This window comes from Typopeltis vanoorti, chromosome 22 (assembly GCF_054136105.1).
Source record: "Typopeltis vanoorti isolate ZY-2024b chromosome 22, IOZ_Tvanoo_1.0, whole genome shotgun sequence".
In the NCBI taxonomy this organism is placed as follows: domain Eukaryota; kingdom Metazoa; phylum Arthropoda; class Arachnida; order Uropygi; family Thelyphonidae; genus Typopeltis; species Typopeltis vanoorti.
In genome coordinates this window covers 25,086,208-25,109,073 of record NC_143570.1, presented here as the reverse complement: position 1 = coordinate 25,109,073, position 22,866 = coordinate 25,086,208, and the positions used below count along the sequence as shown (strand labels likewise).

Genomic DNA, 22,866 nt, shown 5'->3' with positions numbered 1-22,866 from the left:
AATCTGTTACTATTCTGTGTATTTAATTAACCATCTTAGCTGAAAATTGTGCCTTCTCATTAGGGCATCTGCATCTTAGTAATTCTTACTAATAAACTATATGTTTATTATTAAGAATGCAATTGCTGTTTTTCCAGCCTATTTCATTAAAGGTTTACTAATTTTGTTACTGATTTTCCCACCAACATGTCATAGCAATTTGACTAAAGACTTGGACAGACTTATATCACATTTGTTTAAGATAATAACATCGTCAGTATAGAATAAAAAAAAAAAACTAAGCTTAATATCTTTGAATATCAGGTTTCATGTGTCTTTCCTTAAGAATTTAATCCCTTATATTAGTTAATACCAAACAATCTTCTTGTACATCTTTTAGTTTTAACTGCTGATTTGTAATATATATATTTATAAACACTCCACTCACTATATAAATCTTCCATACTTTTTTTTGAGATCAACAGAGATTCCTATTATATTGAGATAATTACTCATCTGTTTGATTATTTGTTGTAACGTAAAAAAAATTAGTTTGGAATTTCCTCTTGGCCTAAAGCTTGTTTTCATCAATTTTTGATTCAGCAGTTTTCTTGTTCTTTTCAGAAGTATGTTTGCATAAATCCTTCCTACAACACTGAGTTAGAAAATTCCTTTAATTCTCACATTCAGTTTTATTTCTCTTTTTTTTATAAATTGGTATGATTATAGCTTTACTCTACTCATCTAGAATTTGATCTTAAGAGACCAAATATTCTGGATTATGCAAGTATAGCCACTTTAAAACTTTTATACCATATTTTAGGTCAAATACGGGTCTCCATTTGTCTGTATTTAAGTTTCAGACTTGCTTTACTTTTAATATCAGTATACATTCCTGGACATTTTCTGCTGCTTGTTTGTCATTTGTTACCTATCTGATTACACCATGCATCCTGACTATCTCTTTCTTCAGTTATTTCACTTTCTTCATATTTTCATACTTTTATCATACTCTCTCTCCTCCATTTTTAAGTTTTCTTAGTTCTTCATAAACATTTTGCCATCTGTATCATATCCAAGATCGTCATATGACTTATGTGCATCTACTTGATTGTTTATGCATATGTGCATCATATTATTTTTTTATTTTTTGCACTGAGTCAACCAATATTTTTTTCAGATTTTGTTACTCGCTCTCTAAGAATTTGGTTCTTCACTTCTTCATTTTTTACACACACATGCAAATTTATATATATTTGGAAATGTTTATTATGACTGTAAAAGCTGAGGGAGAACAAAAAATAGAGTATTTCCAGTGTATTTATTTCTTTTTTCCATTCTATATTTATGCACCCAGTTTTCTAGGAGAACAAAACTAGTGGTGCTGTTTATATAATGAGTAGATTATGATTACTGTTGACTCTGCTGTTCATGCTACTATTCAGCAAGTTCTTAAACAAGAACTAGCCTTTCATGTATTTTTTCTTTGTATCAGCTACGCTTCTTTCCTTTTGTGGAACCATAGGCACAAATCAGTCCAATTTCTCATTTTGAAATTGCCTAAACCAGTCTACTGCCAAATTGCATATCATTCAAGAAGTTTGTTTTTAGTGTGCATGCTGTAACTATGCATGTACCTTTCCCTGTTCCTTAGTACCTGAATAATAATATTATTATTTGGAAGGAGGTTGCTGGTTTTGGTCTTAGTTTTGTTACACCAATTATGCTGATATAGTATTTCTGCAATTCCTCTGTTAATTTTCTTGTCCTACTCTTAATATTACAAGCTTACAACAACAACAAAAAAAAAAAAAAAAGGGGAGAAAATTTTAGAGAGAACATGCACTCTAAAATCCTGTAAATATGCTACTAATAGCATAATTAGATTCAATTTGAAAATTTAAAAGAAATAAAAAATTAAGTAAGTAGCAAATTGTGTTTAACATAAAAATCATTAGACAAAATTTTATTCAGCAACATATTGGAAAAAACAGCTCATACTTAAATAATGATGTATATTATCATATGATACTTAAATTAGCAGTTATTTTCTTTTCATATAAGTTTCATATGATGTGCTCTTTTTTTTTATAAGGTAATCCCATGCACAAGAGGATGTTCATCCTGTTAGTAGAGAAGAAATTGATTAACATTTGGATCTGAAAACCTGTAGATTGTACTCTTTAGGAAATTCATAAGAGACTGTTCCCAAAGACAACAGCAAAAGGAATGAATGAAAAGAAACCAAAATTTGTTCTGTGCATTTGGAGTTGAACTGTGAAGGAGCACTTAATAACTGTTGCATGTGTTAAAACGCATATAACAGCTGCTCACAAATTTAAAAAATGTTAAATTATTTAGAAGAAAGTGTGGAGGAATTATTGATGCCAATTCTGATGAAAAGTGAGTGTGGAAATATTTGTAGAAAATGTGCAGCAGAAACTGAATGTCTGTGTGAAAGAAAGGCAGTGGAATGAATTAGTGAGAAATGGATAAGTAATCAGTCTAATTGTCTTCTGTACTGAGTCAAGTATTTTTAAGGAGCTCTAAGGGAATAATCCCAAATATGAGAACAGTATTCAGTAGTGGAATGGATTTGCTATTTGTATAGACTTAATTGCTGTTCAGAGATACAGAAACCTTTTGAGTAAAAGAAAAAAAAATTCTTGAATACTGGGAAAGCAATATTTGTAATATATTTATGCCAAGAAAGATTGGTATGGATAAACAAGGTGCCAAGAGAGAAGCTATTCAATATGCTAAGTTATATGGTGTCAATGGGACATTATATCAAGCAATACTTAGTCTTGTTGTTGAGTTGTAAGTCAGCAGTTAGAATTGAAGGAACAGTCATAATAAACATTTCCAAATATATATAAATTTGCATGTGTGTGTGTAAGGTTTTAAGAAAACTAGAAGAAAATAGCAGGGCTAATGACCAGTACCTTCTAGATTTCTGTTTAGGACGTAGACTAGTTATTACAAACACCATGCTCTAACGTAACACTGTGGCAGAACATAGAAGAAAAGTCTTCCAATTTTGTTATTGTCAACAGTGATATCTTCAGACTGGTCAAAGTTACAAGAGTGTAAATGGATCTGAAATAGGAGGTGACTGCCACCTGGTGTTAAATAGGATAAGAATAAGTATCACACTGAAAAGTAAAATTCATATTGAGTTACAAAAAACTGAAGCTGAATAATCCTTAGCTGTGAAATGTGGAATCAAATACAGGAAGATGGTTTAATGTTAAATCAGTGTGAGACAAGGATGTACATTATCCCCTCTGTTATTCATTATCTATATGGATCACATTATGAAGGAAAGTGGTATTAAATATGATATCAAAATTGGAGATGTTAATGTCAGCTCTTTGCTTTATGCGGATGATGTTATACTTCTAAATAAATCCGCTACAAGTCTGCAAGATTCTCTGACTAAATTGAATAACTGTTGTAATAGATATGGCATGAAGGTCAGCAATAAAAAGACAAAGACAATGAAAATAGGCAGAATCATTGAAAATGTCAACTGTGTTGTGAATGGAGAACCTGTGGAACAAGTAAAACATTTCAGCTACTTAGGCACGATTTTTAGTGAAGATGGTAAATTCAATATAGAAATAGACAACAGAATCAGCAAAGCTGGTATGGTGGGAAGTCAATTTAATAAATTCATATGGAATAAGAGAGAAATTAGTCAGAACACTAAATTAGCTGTATACAAGACAGTGTTCAAACCAGTTTTAACTTATGGATCTGAAAGCTGAGTCAGAAGTAAAACACTTGACCAAAGACTAGAGACCGCAGATATGAGAGTCCTGAGGAAGATTAGAGGCATGAACAGATGGCATCAATGGCAATATCATATTAAAAACGAGGATATTAGGAAAGAACTTGGCATTGTCAGCATCCAGGAATGCGTTAGCAGAGCTAATCTCAGGTGGTATGGTCACTTAAACAGAATGGGTGAAGAAAGATTAGCAAAACAAGTGTTCTCTTCCAGGTTGGCAGCAAAACGACCCAGAGGAAGACCAAGATATAGGTGGATTGATACGGTACAAAGTGCCTTAGACGATAGAAATATAAGATCTGATAATGTTGGAGTCTTGACAAGTAAAACAGACTGATTTGGAGGAAAATTGTAGATAGGAAGTTAGTAATGACGTAATTTTTTTCATGTAGTACTATCATATCCTGTTGAAAGTTTATTTTCCACTTGGTTAGAGTATAATAAATTTAGTTTAATCCTTTATCCAAGTGTGAGCAAACAAAGTTTGCGCCTGAAAGTATCTTCAGGACTGGGTTAAGGTGGTACACACCAGGGCAACTCGTTGCAAAGGTGGAGCAAGATACCAACACTCCTATCCTAGTATCTCCTATAATGCAAAACACATCTCCTTGCGGATATGTCTAATGTTATGCATTAAGGGAAGGGCCACTACCCAGACCGGTTTCGACCTTCATTGAGGTCTCTTCAGTGGGAGCCAGGCCCAAGTTGGGATATCAGGCAGAAGCATTAGCAGGTCATCTCCACCTATAGGAATTGCCAATTGGTGTGCCACCCTTTTTTAATAAATTACTCTGGATTTAGAGAAAGATGTTGAAAGTTTATTTTCCACTTGGTTAGAGTATAATAAATTTAGTTTAATCCTTTATCCAAGTGTGAGCAAACAAAGTTTGCGCCTGAAAGTATCTTCAGGACTGGGTTAAGGTGGTACACACCAGGGCAACTCGTTGCAAAGGTGGAGCAAGCTACCAACACTCCTATCCTAGTATCTCCTATAATGCAAAACACATCTCCTTGCGGATATGTCTAATGTTATGCATTAAGGGAAGGGCCACTACCCAGACCGGTTTCGACCTTCATTGAGGTCTCTTCAGTGGGAGCCGGTCCCAAGTTGGGATATCAGGCAGAAGCATTAGCAGGTCATCTCCACCTATAGGAATTGCCAATTGGTGTGCCACCCTTTTTTAATAAATTACTCTGGTTGTTTGCTCACACTTGGATAAAGGATTAAACTAAATTTATTATATCATATCCTGTACACCCCTTGAGGGTAATGGCAGAAATTTGATGATGATGATGAGAAAGATTGGAGGTTAGAATTATTCCAATAAGAGAAATCTCATCTTGTCTAGATATTTGAGTACAATCAAAAAATAAGACTGGAAGAAAAGGTTATTTTTTGTGAGAAATAAAACAGTATTGAGTTTTACTGGCATTGAAATTAACAAGGTTATGAGAACTCCATAAAAAATTATTTGAAGATCAGATCAGGTCTTTGGAGTTGTAGAAGTTTTATATTTCTGAAAGTTTTGGTGATTTTGTACTGAATTGTTTGTCAAATGAGAAAGAGGAGTACAGTGTATTGTCATCAGCAAAACTATATATACATTTAAAAAAATTCCTTAGAGATATGAAGAGCAAGCCCTTGAGATTCCCCTGAACCTTTCAAATGCATTCAAAAGTGGATGTCAAAAACAAAGGAGAACCTTGTTGACTGACACCATAAATGATCAGAGTTATGAATTCTGCCACTGAATCATAGCAGAATCCATACTGATGATCATTTTTATTTAAGAGGCTTCAAGGTAGCTTAGAAGTCAAGTGTTAATGTGTTTTGCCATCACCTTTCTCTTAAAGAGAACTGAAGGGACAAAAATTGGATAGTAAAGATTTGTTGACTTTCTTAAGAATGAGTTAAATATTGGCTATTTTAATGTTTCAGGATAGACACTAGTGGTATAGGAGAGAATAAAAGGGCAACATAGAACAGGAGTCAGCTCTGCACCACAAACCTTCAATACAAAATGAAAAATGCTATCAGGACCAGGAATCTTGTTATCAAGTTTGGATAAGATTCTTCTGATTTCTTTTGGAAAAAAAAAAAAAAATCAAAGTAGCATTAAGTGTTGTGTGTCTGTTAATGGTAGGAAAATATTTATCAAGATTCTCAGTTACAAAATTGGAGGAAAAGTAAGAAACCAGGAGATTGGCTTTTTCTGTGAGTAATGATGCAACGGAACCAGTTAGTATTAATTACTATTACTTCCAAGCCTTGAAAAATAAACTTTCAACTTTCTACACATGTTCTTGTAATATATCTGGTGATATCCCATCCAATCCCACAGTTAAATGCAAATGAGGTGGAAGTTAGGCTGAGCAATAAGCTTTGACAGAAGTCCTGAAAGCATGACTGCAATTTGGACACAATGCAAGTTTCCTGACTTTAGCTCTTTCAAAATCAGTTTTGGATGCATTGATAGTTTACTTGGATCTGTTTCAATCTTTATGTAAACAGAAGAAAGGGAAGATAGAGATTCTGTGGAAGCCAATTGCATGTTTGGATCAGATGACTGAAAACAATAATCCAACCATTGAAACAAAGCATAGCATTCTCTGTGATAATTCAAGCACTTGAGACTGGCTATGTGAGTGTTGCTTCATGGAAGAAATGAGCACTAGATTGTGGTTTGGGTTGCTTAGAGAAAAAAACAACATTCATAATATACAGGCAGTCTTCGCTTTACATGGTTTTGATATGCAGAAATTTCAATTACTACTGTTTAGTTAAATAACACCAGTCCCCCAGCAACATAGCTAAAATTTCAGTTACCACAGTTATTAACTCTGAGTAATTGCATAAAGTACAAACTTTGCTTTTAGCTCTTCAGTCCACAAATCACTAAATAAAGAGATGTGCATCATGGACAGCGACTAGTCACGTTACTTGTTTCAAAGTTTGTCAGTGATTGGTCACTGTGCATCTGTTATTCAGTTCACACAGACATATTTCATGACTTTGAAAGTGCAAAGGATAAGATTTTGGAAGCTGAACCAAACTTAGAAATGCACAGAAAAGAAGCTTGTTTCATATATTTATCTAATGAGAAGGCACCAAATACTGTGCAAACTACTTTTGATAAGTTTTTTTTGTATAACTCAATAAAACACTTTAATTCTCAATGTTTCTAATGTTTTAAATTACAATGTACTAAATAAATATTAGTTTTACTATTTTTTTTCATTTTCCTATACATTTATAACTGACAATAAGAGTTTTTAATGTTTTGACAAAAATTTTTTAAGGTCATGGAACAATCATAATTTTTTCCCATTGATTATTAAGAAAAAGTCATCAAAAACTTTAAATGTGGAAAGGCAATTGGAATGTGTTCAACCAGAAATGTTTAAATATGGAAGTACAAAAATTTTGCAGTGGCTACACTGCATAATTCAGAGGGCCAATCATATTCCAGATGATTGGAGTAGAGCTCTCATAGTATCATCTATAAAAAAAAGGCAATAAAGCTGAATGTGAGAATTACAGAGGAATTTCTCTACTTAGTGTTCCAGGTAAGATTTATGCAAGCATACTTGAAGAGAAGCTAAGAAAAATTGTGGAAGAGGAACAAGTCGGATTCAGGACAGATTGATGTTGTCAAGATGAGATTTTCACTTTATGACAAATAGATGAGAAATCATGGGAGTATTGACAAAGATCTGTATACTTAGGTTTTGTAGACCTGGAAAAGGCATATGACAAGGTGCCCAGAGAAAAGTTTTTCAAAACACTACAATTATATAGAGTAATGATATAAAATCAAGGGTAAGACAAGAATGCACACTATCTCAATTCTTATTCATCATCTATTTGGATTCATATTATGAAAGAAAGTAGCATTAGGTCTGATATTAGAATTGAAGATGTCAAACTTAACTTTTTTGAAGATGCAGAAGTTATGTACTTCTTAAAACATCCAGTGCAAGCCTCCAAGATTCTCCAACTAAATTGAATAACAGCTATAACAAATTTGACATGAAAATCAGTAACGAAAAGACCAAAACTATGAAAATAGGCAGGAACATAGAAAACTTTAGCTGCATTCTCAATGGAGAGCCTATAGAACAAGTAAAATATTTCAGCTATTTAGGCATAGTTTTTAGTGAAGATGGCAAGTCTCTGAATAGACAACAGAATAAGCAAAGCTGGTATGGTGTGGAGCCATTTGAAAATATTTAATGGAATGAGAGAGAAATTAGCCACAATACCACACTGGCAGTATACCAGACAGTGTTCAAACTAGTTGTTAATCATGGATCTGAGGGTTGGGTTAGAAATAAAGCACTCAATTAAAAACTAGATACCAATATGAGGGTTCTGAAAAAAATTAGGAGAGTGAACAGATTGCATTAATGACAGAACCATATTAGAAAGGAACTTGACATTGTTTGCATTCCAAAATGTGTAAGCAGAGCTAATATAAGATGGTATGGCCACTTAAATTGGATAGTTGAGGAAAGTAGCAAAACAGGTGTTTGATGCGAAGATGGCAGGAAAGAGACCTAGCCCAGTGCTTCCCAAACTTCTGGATGTCAGGGCCCCCTTTGGAAAAATTAAAATATTTCACGGCCCCCCTCGGAAAAAAATCGTAATATAGATATATATTCAATACAAAACATACACAGCGAATACTGCAAAAATCAAATGCAAATATTATATTTTTAGCATCTTACATACACATTTGACATGGCACATTGTACATTTGCAGTACAATCACATGAAACATAAAATGATTAGTAATAAAGAAAGAATTAAAAACATGAAAGAAACTTAATAAAAATTTAATGTGATGGATGTTTCAATATGCTACACAAAAAGTCACTATCAGGTGAAATATTTGAAACTGCAATTCTTAGATTTTTGCTTTGAAATGAAACTTATATGAATAAGCATATATTTACTAATATTCATTAAGGGCTGAAATACGCAGGAAGCAAAATTTGTGAACCTGCATCGATGTGTGGTTTTTTCCATTAAAATATAAAAATAACAAAAAAGAAATAATAAATAAAAATTAAATACGTTTCTTTTAAGATAAAAAAATCTACTTAGTCTTAAAAGATTTTAAATTTGTTTTCATTATTTCATGGCCCCCCAAGAGGGCCGCAGCCCACAGTTTGGGAAGCACTGACCTAGAGGATGACCAAGGTATGAGTGAATTTATTCATTCAGAAGTGCCTTAGAAGCATGAAATGTTAGGTATGACAATATTGGAGTTCTGATAAGTAATAGAATAATTTGGATGAAAATTGTGGATAGGAGATTAATAATAATGCAAACTTAATCACGTAGTGCTGTCATAGTAGCCTGAACACTCCTTAAGGGTACATATCAGGAAATTGATGATGATTAAGATTGCTTTACATGGTTTCACTTGTACCATCATGTTTACACTCCTGCACTACCATACAGAGGGAGTATTGCCTGTATTTAGAAGGGTTGCTAGTGAGAAAATGATTTAGTGTTTAAGATTATCTGGTATTTTAGCAGGTATTTTGAACAATTTGTTAAAATCATTAGTGATGTCTTGGCATTTGTACCTACTTGATTTGTGCAGTTAGAAGAGTAAAGCTAGATTGGAGTGGTAAACAGTAACATCTCCAAGGAAGATGACTTTGCTATTAGAAAAGTTGGACAAGAGAAAATCAGAATGGTTGGTTGGTTCAGAAAGTTCAGAATGGTTGGTGGTATTAGGTGAGTGAGCAGCAATTAGTCAATTTAATTAAATGAGAGAGAGAGAAAGATTTTTATGTAAACAAATTTAAAAAAAAGAAAAGATTCTTAGTTATAAACTCTGACATGGTATATCAGAGCACACACATATGCACTGGTGCCACATTTGAAACCAAAAGAATCAGAGTATCATTAGGGAAACAGAGAGAATGAGTAGTGCTTGAAAAAGCTGAAAAGCAGCCTGTAGTTTTGCAAATTGGACTTGAAAGTCAAGATTTATGAGGTTGGAACTAATACCACATATATTTGTGCAATGAATCTGGAACACCTTGGGAGAAGCAGCAGAGAACAAAAAAAAAAAAAATAATAATAATTAAAAATAATTTTAAAAAATAAATAAAAATACATTCTCTGTGTATTAGTATATTTTAGTAAGTTTATGTATTTGAGCCATTCTAATAGTTTAAGCATTGAAATGAACCTTTTTAATACTATAACAACAAAAAAAATGTTATTTCATTATGTCCTGTTTTTTTCTGAATATGTATTGCACTAGTCATAAATTTTTTATACAGCTTTTATTGTTTTCTTTAGAGTTATAAACCTGAAAGTGGTATTTATATATGGAACTACTTTCTAACCCAGTTATTTAGAAATCATTTAGTTTAGATAATGATTGAATATAAGCACATAGAGTTTAGAAAATCATACACTATGCTATGTTTGAGAATATTTTCATTATTTACATTACATGAGGGCTACCTAGAACTTTTTTTGTAATAATAATGATCACATGCTATGTGAACAAAATATACAGTTGGGTGCTGCTGTAAACTAGGGGATGGAAAAGATGATGGAGATAGTATGCATTGGCAAATAGACTCAGTGAGTGTAGGACAGGTAATTATTATTGGTGGATTTCAACTATGGTAACATTGATTGGAAGAAGGAGAGGACATGTGGGAGAAAGGAAATGGATTTCATACAGTTGCTAAGGGATAATTATCTGAGACAGCATGTAATGGAATATACTAGGGGTTCGAGAGTGCTCAATCTAGTAACTGCATCTGAGAATTTGTCTATAACAAATATGACTATGTTGCCACCAATTGGTGAGAGTGATTATATGGTCTTGACCTGGGAGGTGGCTAAATGTGTGGAAATTTTCAGTTAAGACAGCGTATATGTGGAATTACTGGGCTAGTGAGTATGACAAGCTTAGGAGATTGCTTGGATTGGTGCCATGGCATGTAAAACTGTGAGGGCTGGATATTGATAGTGCATGGGAATGGTAAAGCAGTGTTTGAGGGAGGCAATGGCTGACTGCATACCTAGAGTCAAGAGAGTAAATTAAGTGGGAGTTAAATGGATGAATAACACGATCAAGCTGAGAACAGCAAAACAAGAAACAATTGTGGAGGGAATTTAAAGAGAAATGTAACCTGCAGGCACATGAACAGTACAAGGCACAGGCCAGAAGGATAACTAGTGTGGTAAAAAAGGTAAGATTATGAAAGGAAGTTAGCAATGCAGACTAAAGAGAATTCTAAACAGTTCTTTCAATATGCTGCAAGTAAAAGAAAAAATTTATATGGCAGATTGTTGATTTTAAGGAATGCCGATGATAGGAAGGTAACTGAATCAGTCGAAATAGTAGAATTACTAAGTGAACGCTTTGCAAGAGTATATCATCCAGGTGGTGATATTGCAGGAATGAAGGAACTGATGGCTTATATGGGAACTGAGGTGAACAAATGGAGGTGAATAGCATATTACAGAACCTTAATGTAAATGCATCTATGGGATTGAATGGTATACCAGCTTGAGTCTTACGTGAAGCGACAAAGGAATTGTCAATGCCTTAGACCATATTGTTTAATCAAAGTCTCAGCTCTGGATTAGTCCTGAGGTGGGTGGAAAGAGGAGAATATAGTTCCATTGCATAAAGGATGCTCCAAAACTGCTGTAGCAAATTATAGAAACTGGCTGATAGGCAGAAAAGGGGTGATATGATTGAGACATTCAAATTACTGAGGGGTTTTTACAAGATTAATTCAGAGGAAATTTTTCAGAACAGGTGTGGTGGTGGGAGAACTAAGGGCCATTCACGGAAATTGAGCAAGAGTGTACTTAGTAGGATTGTTAGAACTAGGTTTTTACTTGGAGAGTTGTGAATGAGTGGAATAGGTTGCCAGTCTGTTATGGGTGCCATGACTGTGAATGAGTTCAAAGCAAAGTTTGATAGATACTGTGCAAATGCTGAATAGTACTTGATATGATGTTTAGGGCCTCTCTCAGTGAGTCTAAGGACTCCTTGGAGTCTTTAGACTCACTGAGACTCCATTAATAATAATAATAATTCTTTTATAGCAAGGTACTCTTTAGCAGAGTGGAAATGTAAATGTGTTCTGCTAAATAGCTTTTATAGAAGTGCTGTTGCAACTTTGTTTTGTTATTAAGAATTATAAACACGTTAACACAAGAATATTTTAATCTTTGCCAAATATTTCAGTCTGATACTAATAGACTATCCTCAGTGACTTGAGGATAGTCTGTTATTGGAACAGGTTTTACAAAGTGAAATACGAACAATTGATCATTCAAAAGTAGAACGAGCCGCATGATGTTACATTGCTAAGCATTAAAGAGAGAGGTAGATTTCATCAGAGTGATGAATAAATTAGAAGTATTAATTCACAATTTCACATAACAATCTTAATTTATAAATTCAATTAAAGATAACATTAGACTAATGTAAGAATTAAAGGTCTTTAAAAAAAAATTATTTTTTTAGTCTGTTATCCAGATTAAACTTTCCCATATTTTTCTGTCCTGCCTGGTGTATCAAGTTCCTTGTAACTGCAATCTGCCGTACTTTGGACAAACTGGATGTTCTATAGAAAAAAGAATACAAGAACATCAATCATACATTCTTCACAATAAATTCAATGAGTCTGGATCGGCACAGCATGGGATAGAGACAAGCCACAGCATTCTCTGGTCCAAGACTCGCCTTCTACACAGATGTCGCTATAAATTCGAATGCCTATTCAAAGAGAATGCTGAGGCCTTACTTCAACACCCTAACTTGAATCGAAATGACCGCATATCCTTGTCAAAAATATGGGAAAGTTTAATCCGGATAACATAGAATTTTGTTTTTTTAATTGAGATTAATTCTTACATTAGTCTAATGTTATCTTTAATTGAATTTATAAATTAAGTTTGTTATATGAAAGTGTTAATTAATAATTTATATTAATTTTATATTAACCTATAATTTATTCATCACTGATGAAATTTACCTCTCTTTAATGCTTAGCAATGTAACATCATGTGGCTTGTTCTACTTTTGAATGATCAATTGTTTGTATTCAAGCCACTGAGGATAGTCTGTTAGTTTCAGACTGAAATATTTGGCAAATATTAAAATATTGTGTTAATGTGTTTATAATTCTTAATTTAATGTCACAAGTGTCTCTCAAGAATAGAAATTTGTTTTGTTATTTCTTTTTAACATGTGCTAAACAGCATTGTATCTTGATGTGCACATTCTCATTTCATCAGTGTCATGATATCACTGTTGTTATAGTACGCCCACAGATACGAGACCTTCGACACTTCTGCGCATGTCAAAAGAAGGAGAATCCATTCTGATAATAGGGTAATCAATCCGTATTGTGGAATGAGTGTTTATTATTACATGTCGGAAAATTAACTTCTCTTTTATGATCATTGTAGTTATTAAAGTGGTAACTATTTTGCTTGTATAACAGTTAAGAAAATTTTACGTATAAAGTATGTGATTTTGCGTGTTGGTGACCAATTCATGCAGCGCCTTATTTCTTTCTCCCCTTCAACATGAATTGACTCCTCTTGGCAGTCTGCCAATGACAGCTCTCGCTTCTGTGGTCGGACTTTACTAGATTCCATCATTTCTGAGTTGCCTGACCTTTATGACTTCAATAACTGATGTCCAGCAGAGATATTCTAATGCACCTATAAGTAGTTTTTCTTAGTGACAAATAAAGCAGTAGATATTGTTAACTACCCTAATACAACATTGTTAGATTTATATAGATCCAAATTTACTTGACCTTGTCCAATCCGTTGAGTTGAACATATAAAGGGAATGAAGAAGACGATGCAGTTGTTAATTCTTGTCTGAATATTAAATGTGAGAAGGAAAGTAAAGTGGTCTGAAAGGAAATGTTGCAATCACAACCTGAATTCATTTAACTTGAGGTAACCTACATGTGTAAATGAAATGGGCGGCCTTTCTCTTACAAGATGGCAGATGCACATGATTCCTTGTATATTTCAATAAGTAAGTATGTGCTGTTTTTTGTTATGTGCTTCTGATATAGACATGCAAACCACTGTACTTGACAGCATATGAAAACACTTGCTTTCATTTTGTGAATATTTGAATTACAACAAAACATGAATTAGATTGCTACAGTCTTCTAACAAAATAGAACGTAATAGGAAATGGCCAGGAAGGCTGCTTAGAAGTGCATCAAACCACACATTCATGTAGGATTGCATATGAAAATGAAACAGGTTATTGTATTAATATTCAGTTTAAATAATGAATACAACAAAAATCCCTTTCCCATTATGACACTTATAAGGAAAAATATAAACACTATATTTACCAGCCTGTTTGGCTGAATTGTTAGCAAATTCACTCTACATCTCACAGGCTTTGAAGCCATGGGCATGGGTTTTTTGTTATTGTCTTTAGGTGGGAGATGAATTTCATTTCTTGGTGTGAGACCACTGTCCCGCTTACTGGAAGCCTGAAGGGACTTGATAAGTTTGGTATCTAGAGCAGTTTCTGGATCAGGTAAGAAATTAATAAAAATAGAAATGTGTGTGCACACACAAAAAAAATTGTTACCCCACTGATTGTATTCAAGTTGCAGGTAGGAGTCGCATTAAAATATTAAATCAAGTAATTTCTTAAAAGTATACTCCCATATGTACATACAGGTTTAAATAGTTATTCAGGTATCAAATTTATTGTAGATTATTGTAGATTTTTTTTTTTTTTTCATCTAAGCTAAAATCCCAACATGTTTGTTTTTACAGATTGTATTGAAAATGACGTGTCATCCAATGAAACAGAAGTGTTTTTTGAAAATTTTCGCATTTTAAATAAATGTATGGATGATAACAGCAGTGTAAGTATTAAGTATTTATAAATATAAAATATGTTATTAATCCATCATTGTTATAGCCAGGTAGAACTAGAATTTATAAAATGTTTCAAAATTTACCAGAGAGCTTATGATAATATAACCTTGGGCATTAGTTTCCTTGGTTTTCACTCCTTAAAAGACACAGACCCTGGCTAAGTGCCTATACATTCATCTTTTATTAGTATTTTAGGTTTCACTGACCTGACCTGACAACTGTTTCAAACTGTTGCTTCTCATCTGAGACCAGGCAGAAACTTTAAGAAGGCCAAAACCTCTGTGTAATACCATATATGTACCCCTGGTCAGAGTCCATGTCTTTTAAGTAGGGCAAACCAAGCACTGTGGTAAATTTTGAAACTTTTTAAGTTTCAGTTCTCTAGGGTTTTAATGTTGAATTTTGCTAAGCCATTGAAAGGCTGTTGCATAAACTGGAGAATATGGGACTGGAATATAAACTCTTAACTTGGATAAGTGGATGATTGACAGACAAAAAGTAATATATGGTGTGTGTGAATCTGCCAGATTTAAGGTGACCAGTGGTGTACCTGGGTTCAGTCCTTGGGCCATTGTTATTCAATCATTAATGACATTAGGAAGGATTTAACAGGAGATGAGTAATACAAAGATAGCAGGGCAATCAGGAATGCTACTGATATCCAGCACTTACAGAATGATTTGAATAGGCTTGAAATTTGGGCAAATGAAAATGGCTGCCAGTTTAATCTTTGTAAGTGTAATCAGAGCTAAATTGGTCCAGTGCAATTAATTGTAGGATAACTTTGAATACTTTAATTCAGGGTTTCTCAAACTTTTTCTACGACAGAACACTTCACAAATCCTGAAATTTTCACGGAACACCTTGTTTATTTTGTAATGTATTAATTAATAAGTAATTGGTAATTTTGCTGATTTTTTATTATTAATTAATTAATTAAACTATCATTAAATTGATTTGTGCTGATTTTCATTGACATATTCTGATCACCAAAACTTTATATTATAAGTACTTACGAGTGAATGCAGACTTTTTCTCCTGTATGATGGTAATTTTCCCCCCCTTTTGTACATCCTAGACTGGTAATGGATGACTCACTATCTGTTGCATCATAAACACTTTCAATAAGAGATTTCTTAATACCAAAATTAAACAAAGTCCCTTGTCTCTTATTCATATTAAAATTTAAATCTGCAAGCCTATTACTTTTAAACAATCACGGCACTACGGTTTCGAAACTTTCACCCTACAATACGAACTTGTGAAGACAGTATTCAGTATTACTAGATTTGATAACTGGATACAGACTACCTTGATCTTCAATTTTAGTGGAAAAATTTTCTTTATCTTTTCCTACGATGGAACACTTCACAAATCCTGAAATTTTAACGGAACATCTTGGGTGTTTTGTAGGGTAGGTAAATATAAATAATAAATAAAATAAATGAGTAAATCTAAGCGTTAAGAAAAAAATAAACATTTATTGTCAAATGTTAATTATTAAAAACGAAACACAAAAAAAATAGTAAAATAAACTAGGGTATATACACATATATTGCAAATTAAGTTCTTAATGACTCCGATGTTTTTGTGTCTTTGAATTACAAATTCTTTTGATATCAGGCACAATATTAGAAAGTTTGTCGAGTCTGTTCCTGGACTTTGATTTGGTTGCAGCATAATATGAAAATCCTGCCTCGCATAAATATGTCATTGTAAAAGGAAGTAAAACAAGAATAGCTAGTTTTGACATGCTGGGGTACTCTTCTGTTAAATTTGTCCAGAAATCATTTATTGGCAATTCCTTGTATTTTTGTTTTAAATCAGAGTCACTAATTAAGTCAATTAGATTTTCATAATCACTTGTGCTGAAGCCTGCTGGCTTAGCTGTCACTGTAAATGGATTCAGAACCCAGGAATTGTCCTCACTGGATTTTGGAAAATATTGCAAAAGGGTTGATTGTAAGTCATGCAAGTGTTCTAAAATTATGTTAGAAACTTCTTCATTTACTTTAGAATTTATTTCAGTCAAAAATTCATGCAAGGTGGGAAAATAATCAAAATTATTCTGTTCAACCATAGAAATCCAGAATGGCAACTTCCTATCAAAAGATGCAATTTTATCTCTTGTATTAAAAATTGTAATATTTTTTCCTTGTAATGATAAGTCGATTTCATTGCACTTTGTAAAAATATCTGCCAGATACGTAAGACTCATCAACCATGAAGAATTTCTTAATAATTCAATAAAATTTTGTCCTAAATTATGTGACGTCAAGAAGATCATTAACTCACTATGAAGTTCAAAAAGCCTCAATAATGCTTTTCCTCTGTATAGCCATCTCACTTTAGTATGTAATAAAAGTGCGTCATGTGCACTACCCATTTCATCGCACAAAAGTTTAAATAATCTGGATTGAAGTGGTCGAGATTTTACATAGTTGATCGTTTTTACGGCTTCATCCAAAATAGTTTTTAAATATGTAGGAATTCTTTTTGTTACTAGTGCTTGTCTATGCAAAACACTATGACTTTTAATGGCTCTTGTTACTACTTGCAGGATACATGTTACAACTCCCTTCATCTTTCCTACCATTGCTTGAGCACCATCTGTACAAATATCAATACACTTCTCCCACCCGATTCCCTGTTTTGTAATATAATTATTAACACAATATATCTTCTGCAGTAGTTTTTTCTTGTAGATATTCGCACACAAGTAAATATTCTTCAATACTTTTATCAAATATGTAACGAACAAACACTAGTAATACAGTGAGTCCTGCGACATCTGTAGATTCATCCATTTGCAATGAATATTCACTGCAAAGTCTAAGTTGATGAATTAGCTCTTTCTCTATGTCAGCAGAAAGATCTTTGATATGCTGTGAAACAGTATCATTTGATAATTGTACTGCGTCTATTTTTTTAGCAACCTGCTCGTTTAACATGCATGATACAATGTCTTTCACACAAGACTTAATGAGCGTCTCACCAATTGTATGAGCTTCACCATGAAATGCAATGCGGTAACTCACACGAAAAGATGTCACTGTTGCATTTCAGTTTTTGGTGTGGCATGTTGACAAATATAAAATTACATTTAAATTAGTTATCAATCACTGGACTAATGAAATCTTGTAGCATGTTGTAGTTTCCCATTCTGATCACCAAATATATTTATAATATTATTATAAGTACTTATGAGTGAATGCAGACTTTTTCTCCTGTGTGCTGGTAGTTTCCCCCTCCTTTTGTACATCCTGGAGATCTTTGTAGGCTTGAGGTGGATGACTCACTATCTGTTCCGTCACAAACACCTTCAATAAGAGATTTCTTAATACCAAAATTAAACAAAGTGCCTTGTCTCTTATTCATATTAGAATTTAAATCTGTATTCCTATTACTTTTAAAAAAATCACGGCACTCTGGTTTCAGAACAAGCACTGACACACTTCAATAAGAACTTGCAAAGAAAGTATTCAGTATTAATAGATTTGAGAACCGGATACAGACTACCTTGATCTTCAATTTCAGTGGAAAAATTTTCTTTATACTTCCTTGCTGATTGGTCACTGACATTGCAACACAAATTATTTCGTTCAGTTTTGAGAACACGCTGCCCATTGTTGTAATTGGCTTGCATGCAATTTTTATGATCAGTTATAAATGGCGGTATTCTCTTTCCCGATTGTTGAAAGATTTCGATGTGTGAAAATTAACGATAATTCGTCAATATTTCCATGTTTAAAAATATGCCGCTTGGTCACTGACATTTGCTACAGTTTTGAGAACAGAGGATATGCCACCCATTGTTATAATCCACTTGCAGGCAATTTTTATGACCCGTCATAAACAATAGTATTCTCTTTCCCAAATGTTGAAAGGTTTTGAGGTGTGAAAATTAATAATACACAGATGTTATTAGGCGTTCTGGATCTGAGCTTTTCGACATATTCACGAATATTATTCTCCTCAGAATATTTCTACTATAAAATATTTATTCATGAAAAATGCTTAGAAAAATAAAATGACAAATTCCAGAACTTCTCACAGAACATGGTTTGAGAAACCCTGCTTTAATTTATCAATTAAAATGATTTTAAATATGGAAAGCATAAAGGTAAAATGAACAATAGCTATACTTCGCACATGCCATTCATGTGAGAAGCACAAAGGGTTTATGCTTCCTGGTGAGATTAGATTATCATTGACAGATATTAGAGTGAGACACAGATAATTTGAATTTTGATCTGAATTTTAAATACAGCCATATAATATGTGCAGAAATTGAAAATAGTAATCACTTGGGAAATTATTTTTCCTTATTTGAACCAAAGAAAGGCTGAAATAACTCATTATTTATGTACAAGTTCAACCTCTTTGACTATAATCATACAATCTGCGAAAGCTCTTGCAGAAAATGGGACATTCAATAAATCATTAACACTTTCACATTTTAAATATGGGCAAAAAAAAGTTATAAATTATTTATAGAAAATTATACATTAAAAGCTTGTCTATATTGTGTCCTAAACACGTCAGTTCACACTTCACGCAAGCAAAATCTGTATGAAACTCAGAAGAAAAAAAACAGCAACTCATGACAAATGACAGCATTCAATCACAGCCACTGATTTCTTGGTGTTATTGTCAGCACACAACCTACCTTGCCTTCTAGGTGATTTAAAAACCACTGAAATACTAAGAATTTGACCTGCTGCGCCATCTGTTCAAAGGTGTCTGTATTTGTAACCACAAACCCGGGCTATTAACACAAATATGATTCAGTGTTTATGAGTTGAAAAGTGTCCTCTTCGTGAAGTATTAGTATATTTGTTTAATTTTAAGAATCATGCAGATCCAGGGAACAATTAGGGGAGTCTTTAACACGAATAAATGCAAAAATATAATATGTGATATTGCTATTCCCTGAGTGTGTACCACATACCTAGCACACCTGGAATATACATCCCTGATATATATATATATATATATAGAGAGAGAGAGAGAGAGAAGGAGGGAGGGAGGGAGGGAAAGAAGTTCTCCTCCTAGTTATCTTGTGTTGATCCATAAACACCTCTGCTATAAGTACAGTGTGCTCTTGATACAGCAGACACCATTACTGTGGATACTGTTGTAAAAGAAATTTACTATAGCAAACCATTCATCCCTTTGGCCAATATGAATAGGTTAGAATCAACAGTATATTGCATCTGTAGTTTCCTTAACATCCGGAGAACTAAGCATTTACTTCTGCTATAGGCATTGCTTTCCCTCTGCAAATCTCTGATCTGCTCAATAATTAAGGCAGTTGATGTGAAGTCATTAGCCTCTATATACAAGTAGCCCAGTTGTGAAGATACCACACACACAGGCTATGTTTGCTTACACTTGGATAAAGCATTAAACTAAGAATGTAATTTCTTGGCATCTTAATTTTATTAGTTCAACTGAAATGAAAAAACTTTCAACATCTATACCTGATCCAGAGTAATTCAGTAATAAAGTGACACACCTTTTCACTACTTGTATATAAGAAATATATGACTTCTGCATGGTACCTTTAATAAAAGACTATTTCATAGCGATGAAGGGATCGGAGTCCATGGGACTGATATCCATCAAGCCACATCAGTTATCAACCTTGGTATCCTTTCTGGGAAGTAGAGAGGCTCTTGTTGGCACAGGTTTTTGCCTGTTACAGAGTGGAGCTACCACTGAGTTTTCCTGTCCTAGACTGATTTTTTTTTTTGGGGGGGGGGGGTAATTAGTTTAGTAGTGATCCTTTAGGATCACTATCCATCTATCAGTGGCTTTAACAGACAGTTAACCACCCATAGCCTTCAAAGTATCCTTGGACTTCCCAACTGTAATATGAGGATAAGGCAGTTACCCTTATGATATCTCTAAGTGTTCTTGTCTGTAAAATTGTGTGTGTTCTACTAGCCAATTTGTCTGTTTTGAGGGACAACTGTAGAAAAAAAAATCCTCTACCTCTGTATGAGACCGGCTAACTCATCTTTAGTTGAAAGAGACCAGATAAAGGTTCCTCATGTCACTGATGGTAATCGAACCTAGATCTTTCCGACCGAAGGGCTTCGTCTATACTGACTGAGCTACGAAGGCTCGATCCTTTAGGGTCACTCAGTGAGATTTAGAGTTATCTTATAGATCACTCAGAGTTTTTGGAGATGTATTCCCTGCAATTTAACATACATCAATAAACATTGAAACCAGTCGGTAGTTGCCCTTTCCGTAATGCATAACATTATACATACCCAAAAGCTGTATGTTATGGGATACTAAAGCAATTGATGTGATGTCACAGTAGCCCAGACGTGAAGTTTCTTCACATGCAGAAAATATAATTTCTTAACATCTTTAATTTATAGAATACCATTTTTACTTTTGGAGAGGGGTCCAAATATAAGAAAAATTAAGTCCTCGATATTTTTAAGACCACCTTAAGAATCTTGAATTGCTCAATTAGAAAGTGCTCAAATGAATATAAGAAAGAGCAAGACATGGGGATTTTTAAGACCACCTAAAAAAATCCTAAGGAAACAGCTCACATCACTCTGCTATCTCCACTCACATATCATTGTGTTCATCCCTTTATTTTCTGCAGAATTCACACCTATAACTCTACCACTTTTCTCAGATCTAATTAAAGTATATGCAACAAGTGGTCACAGTTTCAAATGTACCAACTCCTAAATCAGTTTTGAATTAATGATGTAGGAAGGTAGTGAAATTGAAATCTTGCTATTTTGAAATTTGTGATAGATAATTACAGATATTGTTTTTAATATTTACTTATAATATTTATCCTAGTAAATACTTTTATTTACAGCTAGATGATTCCTTAAATTATACAGGAATATGCAAAAAATGTGAAAAGGATTATAAAAAGCTCAGTAATCTTTATGACAGACTTTTGAAAAACAATAAGGCATGCTTGGATATTACAGATGCTGTAAGTTTTTTTTTTTTTGATATCCTGTTTTTATTGTAAATTATTACCATAAATGGCAGTATGTTACACACACAAAGTTGTTGAAGCGAATTGTTTCTTGTATTATTGCTTCACCCTTACTTTCTGCTGATATTCTCCAGCTGTTTTCTTTAGTAGTAGTTTATCATCAAAAATTCCAAAAAGTTTGCTATAATAAGTATATGTTGTCCACACACACACACAAGGCATGTTCAAAAAAAAAGACCAAACTTTTGCTATAAATACTTCATTGCTCATTTTACATTTTAAGCACTGTTCCCTTCAAAGTAGTCCCCTCTACTAGTAATACACCATTCCCAACGTTTCTTCCATTGTTGGAATGCTTTCTGGAATGCACTTTCTGTGATGTCGTGCTGTTCTCTTATCACATTTTCCTGAATCTCCTCTATTGTTTGGAAATGACGTCCTTTCAAAGTGGTTTTAAGTTTGGGTAACAGGAAAAAGTCTGCTGGGGCTAATTCCGGAGAATTAGAGCGGATGGGGCACAACAGATGTCTGATGTTTTTCCATATAACTGTGGATGAGGAGCGGTGCATGAGCCGGTACATTGTCTTGGTACAACATCCAAGTCTGGCTTTTCCACAATTCAGGCCTCTTCCTGCATACAGCATCCATAAAATGTGCTAAAACTTCCTGGTATGCCTATTTATTTACCATCTGACCACATGGTACAATTCATAATGGACAATGCCTTTCCAATCAAAAAACACAACTAACATCACTTTGATCTTTGACCAACTCATCTGTGCTTTTTTTTGTTCGAGGAGACCCTTTCCCCACCCACTGCAATGATTGCATCTTGGTTTCAACATCATAGCCATAAACCCATGTCTCAATTTTTACCAAGTTTTCAGTGAAATTTTACACACACACTTATTGTTCTTCAAGCTCTTTTATTGTCACTTTGTCACTAATCCAACAAACAGCTTGTGCATGTGGTCACTTCAGCAAATGTAATTTGACGACTGATGCTCATAGCAGAACAGGATAAATGGCAGTTTGTTGTCAAAACCTCTATGCGGTTGGCGTGCTATTTAAAAAGTTCAGTCTTTTTTGAACACACACACACACACCTCTTATATGCAGTTACTATATATCTGTTTCTGCATTTATTAACTTAATGAGCCATTCCCCCAAAGGGGGACAGGA

At 33.7% G+C, this 22,866-nt stretch overlaps 1 protein-coding gene across 1 annotated transcript in view; it reads left to right on the top strand.

Moving 5' to 3' along the window:
- Positions 1 to 22,866, top strand: part of LOC150094233 (osteopetrosis-associated transmembrane protein 1-like) — an 88,754-nt gene that overhangs the window by 31,179 nt on the left and 34,709 nt on the right. Inside the window, exons 3-4 of the mRNA XM_090412165.1 lie at positions 14,595 to 14,686; positions 21,556 to 21,678. Coding sequence (XP_090268291.1) covers positions 14,595 to 14,686; positions 21,556 to 21,678 — 215 coding nt within the window. The remainder of the gene's footprint in view (positions 1 to 14,594; positions 14,687 to 21,555; positions 21,679 to 22,866) is intronic.